The sequence below is a fragment of the Triticum aestivum genome, chromosome 5D (genome assembly GCF_018294505.1).
Source record: "Triticum aestivum cultivar Chinese Spring chromosome 5D, IWGSC CS RefSeq v2.1, whole genome shotgun sequence".
Taxonomy (NCBI): Eukaryota; Viridiplantae; Streptophyta; class Magnoliopsida; order Poales; family Poaceae; genus Triticum; species Triticum aestivum.
Window position 1 is genome coordinate 248207644 of NC_057808.1, and position 4468 is coordinate 248212111.

At 50.3% G+C, this 4468-nt stretch overlaps 1 protein-coding gene across 1 annotated transcript; it reads left to right on the forward strand.

Moving 5' to 3' along the window:
* Positions 1–597: 597 nt before the first annotated feature.
* LOC100270662 (ferritin-1, chloroplastic) lies at positions 598–2897 on the forward strand. Its single transcript, XM_044540503.1, has 8 exons — positions 598–996; positions 1203–1286; positions 1380–1440; positions 1541–1628; positions 2183–2244; positions 2348–2413; positions 2532–2595; positions 2677–2897. The coding sequence occupies exons 1-8, from the start codon at positions 698–700 to the stop codon at positions 2718–2720; spliced, it is 768 nt and encodes a 255-aa protein (XP_044396438.1). The 5' UTR covers positions 598–697; the 3' UTR covers positions 2721–2897.
* The last annotated feature ends 1571 nt before the right edge of the window (positions 2898–4468 follow it).

Here is a 4468-nt window from a genome sequence, read left to right on the forward strand (position 1 = left end):
CTCCCGCGTACGTGACTTGATTTGATTGGAACAAAATAAGGCCCGGCCCCATCTCCTTAAAATCAGGGGGGGTGATTAGATTAGAAGGGAAAAGAGAAAAAAGACAGCCGTAGGATGAGGTGGAAGCACGGATGGGAGCATGGGGAGGGAGCAGGCAAGCCGGATCCGTAAACATACGCCAATGACTCTCTCTTTTTGCGACTGTACACTAATGACTTAGCATATAGCTTGTGCCGAAAGTAGCAAAAGATGAAGTTAAATACATTACTTCCACCTATATAAGAATCATAGCAGATAATCTTGTCCATAAAGAAATGTAAATGCACGTCCAAAAACATGAAATAAATCCCAATAATACATGTTGCACAAAAGAGAAGACGAAACCAGATGCTCGTTCTCCTCCCTACACGACCGGCAGAACTCGCTCCACCTCCGCTGCCACCGGGCTCCACCACCACCACACAGCCCAAAATATCCCCGCCCGTGCGTTCGCCCGCCACGCGCACCCCACGCGCCCCCGCCCCTCCCAGCCCATCTCCGCCGTCCACGTGCCGCGGATCCGCGGGCACCACGCGCCTATATCTATCCCCACCTCCACCTCTCCCACCTTCACCTCTCCCACCTTCCACCGCACAAACCAAATCCCGCTCCCACAATTTCCGGAATAGCAAGCGCGCCGCCGCCGTTCGGGTTCGAGATGTTGCCTAGGGTTGCGCCGTCTCCGGCCACCGCCGCCGCCGCAGCGGTTGGCCAGCTCTCCGGGGCGGGGCTCACCGCCGGTTCGGTGAGGTTGCCGGGGGCCCTGCCGTCTGCGGCAGGGTCGGCGGTCTGCTGCAGGGCCGCGGCGAAGGGGAAGGAGGTGCTCAGCGGTGTGATGTTCCAGCCGTTCGAGGAGCTCAAGGGGGAGCTCTCGCTCGTGCCGCAGGGCAAGGACCAGTCGCTCGCCAGGCACAAGTTCGTCGACGAGTGCGAGGCCGCCCTCAACGAGCAGATCAAGTGAGTGTTGCTCCGCTTGGTAGAAATAAAATGAATTCTTCTTCTTCTCCGGTGCGTGTTTCTCTGACGAATCATGCAGAAGCACTATTTCTGTGTACGGATCGTGAAACCGTTTTAAACTGCCACAAAAGAGACTCTGTTTCCGCTATGATTTCAATACGAAATGGATGGGACTGTCGATTTAATCTTTAAAACTGCCATTGCAGTGTGGAGTACAATGCCTCGTACGCGTATCACTCCCTCTTTGCATACTTCGACCGCGACAACGTTGCTCTCAAGGGATTTGCCAAGTAAGTCCCCACTCACCACACCACCAAATCTGGCCCGGTGGATTCGTTAAAAATCTACCAGTACAGTGTTCTGATGCGCCGTTGTTCTTGCAGGTTCTTCAAGGAGTCAAGCGATGAGGAGAGAGGACACGCCGAGAAGCTCATGGAGTACCAGGTATCGATTTCTCTACCTCTCTAATTGCTAGCTTTGATTGGTCCAGATCGTTGCCCCGTGCTGCATATATTCATGCTTCGTGTATTCTTGTGTCGACCAGAACAAACGTGGAGGGAGGGTGAGGCTCCAGTCAATCGTCACACCCTTAACAGAGTTCGACCATCCTGAGAAAGGCGATGCCCTGTATGGTAAGTTGCCTTCCTTATACAGTTATTCTGGACATCTTTGCATTTTATTACAGTGCGTTACATTACATGGGGAATGCATGTGATGTGCTTATTGTGTGATAACGAGTGTCTGGTTGTTCATTTGAAACTTGAGTTGTCTGGAGTGGTTCGGATGCGTTGCCAGATCAGGAACACATACAAAAACTCGATGTTGTTGCAAAAGTTAAGTAAACCTTAGGGTGAATCTGGTTGTATGAGTTAGGATTTGCATCATTTTTTTAGGGGAGGATAAATTAATGGCCTTGTTGAGGAGAGGTCAGATCTCTCAATATTGTTCAGATGGGTATGTCCAGATGGGTATCAGCTGCGTGCTGTTCTCGCTACACTCACAGCTATTTGATGGCCTTTTGATTATTTGTAACACAAAGTAGCTAAGATTTTTGAAATTATTATTATAGTTTCCCTGACTTTTTTTTTTGAACCCTGTGATACACAAGTTTTGATGGTTATACGTTTGCTAGCAAAGCAACATCTGATACCCTATGTTTTAACTTGTGCCTCTCTCGTAATGTCAGCAATGGAATTGGCTCTAGCTCTTGAAAAGCTGGTGAATGAGAAACTGCACAACCTGCACAGTGTAAGTTGCTCGCTCTTCCATGCTTACTTACAGCTGAATTATTGTGAAAGGGATATGCAATGCCGAGATGCAGAATCTAAAACGAGGTGCCCCAAATTAACAGGTAGCTACAAGGTGCAATGATCCTCAGCTGACCGACTTTGTTGAGAGTGAATTCCTTCAGGAGCAGGTAAACCTCCATACTCTCTGGTTAATACAGAACGAGACATGTAGCATACGACATTTGCTAGTCAGATATGTTTATTGTGTGCTTTACTAAGTAGAAACATCTCAAATTTATGTGAAAGGTTGACGCCATCAAGAAGATCTCTGAGTATGTGTCGCAGCTGAGAAGAGTCGGCAAAGGCCACGGTCAGTATTTTGCTGGACACTGTTGCATCATTCTATCGTCTGGGTTTCCCCGGTTTCTTACATTGTTTGGATGAAATGCAGGAGTGTGGCACTTCGATCAGATGCTGCTTGAGGAGGCAGCTTGAAGGACACGACGACTACGGGCAATGGAGGATGTAGGTGTGATATGTCAAGTAGTGGACAGATAAGCCAACCACTGGATGTGGTTTTCAGGGATTTTTGCAGTGGGATTTGTAGGGTACTATGCTGCGCTGTGTTTGGGATTTGAAATAAAACGATGGGAGATGTGCCACGCTCTTAAATGCCAGTCTTCTGCTCTAATCTTGCTAAATTACTTGTTGCATTTTGCAGCTTGTCTACCTTTACAGTGACTACCTTCTTTTGGCTGTGCTCATTTGGCAAAACAGTTTGTCTAATTCACATCTACTTCGTGTCTTTTTAGACATTTCAAATAGACAACAACATACGGATGTATGTAGACATATTTTATAGTGTAGATCCATTCATTTTGCTCCGTATGTTGTCACTTGTTGGAATCTCTAGAAAGACTTATATTTAGGAACGGAGGGAGTGCTGTTTCTTAAGGATATCACATCTAAGCTCCCACAAATATATAATGCAGCAACAAGAAACAGAAAGAACTACAAAAAAGAAAGAACTAAGACAAAAAATATAAACGACAAACAGAATTCAGCTTATGTCACATCTAGATGTGTAAAATATCGGTTGATAATTTACGAAAGGCCCGGTTGCAGAGAAACATACGTGCGGCCGTTTTTAGGGCACGAGAAGGCAAAAAAGCCCTCCAAATTCTTGGGGCAGCCGGAAAAATGGCTTCTCGTGAAATTTTTGGGCACTTCGGAGGCAGCCGCAAAGTTTACTACCACTCTCGCGACGCACCAACCGTTGCCCTTTTCTTCCCGGGCGTGACCGGAGCGCCGCCTCTGCTCGCTCGCCGGCCATCGGGTCGCCATGGCCAGCTCCTCTGACCTTACGAAGCTCGCTGCCGCTCCCGCCTTTGTCGGCATGGCTGGAGCCTTCGCTGTCACTCCTTTTGTTGTCGCCACCATGGCTGCCGCCCTTGCCCGCTGCCGCTCCTTCCTTTGACTTTCTCCTCCTGTCTGGGATCCTTGCGTCGAATCCGGTCGACTCGGCCTCGATCCGGCCGGCCGTTGCATTTGCCCAGCTCGAGTCCGACGATCTGCATGGAAGAAAGGAGGAGAGGGACCTGCCGCCAACGCTCCTCGCCATGGCAGGTTTGATTCGCGGTCGCCACACTTGATCTGGCGGGCACGGTACACGAATGGAAGCCAGGCTTGATTTGGCCGGCACGATGCACGACTAACAGAAGCCGGACTCGATTTGGTCGGCACGGCATGGCGAGCTCCGGCACCGCGGTGATGTGGGCATTGGACGGGGTCTCGGACATGGAGGCCGGGGTGGCGGCCCCGGATGGTGGTCCGCTTGGTTGGCTCTTTAGCGGGCACCATTTTGACGATGGTGGCTTCCCTCTTGGTCGTGTGGGCGGCAAGAGGTGTGATGGTGGGTGGCTCAGACGTGCTCTCTGTGTTTGGTAGTGGCAAGCCCCGATCCGTATCTGGGGGATCTGATGTCGTCTTGCATTGTCCTGGAGGCCTCATGGTGGCACGGTAGAACTGTCGAGCGAAATCTCTGCGCTTTGTCGCCGCCGCCGACGACGCCTGTGGGCACCGCTCTCTTCTTGAGGACGTCATCGTGGTTCTCTTCTCCATGTCAAGGTTTCGAGTGAAAACCCTTGTCCGTCTGGACTCGGCAGTGGCGATGCTTAGCGTCGTTATCCCTTCCGAGAATGTTGTCGTGAAGCTTACGTGTTTTAGGGCGTTATGTGACGTTG

Excerpts from the sequence above, each read along its gene's own strand:
- LOC100270662 (XM_044540503.1), top strand. The coding sequence starts at position 698 with ATGTTGCCTAGGGTTGCGCCGTCTCCGGCCACCGCCGCCGCCGCAGCG. Across the intron at positions 997-1,202 it reads GCCCTCAACGAGCAGATCAA|TGTGGAGTACAATGCCTCGT; the intron begins GTGAGTGTTGCT and ends CTGCCATTGCAG. Across the intron at positions 2,596-2,676 it reads AAGAGTCGGCAAAGGCCACG|GAGTGTGGCACTTCGATCAG; the intron begins GTCAGTATTTTG and ends GATGAAATGCAG.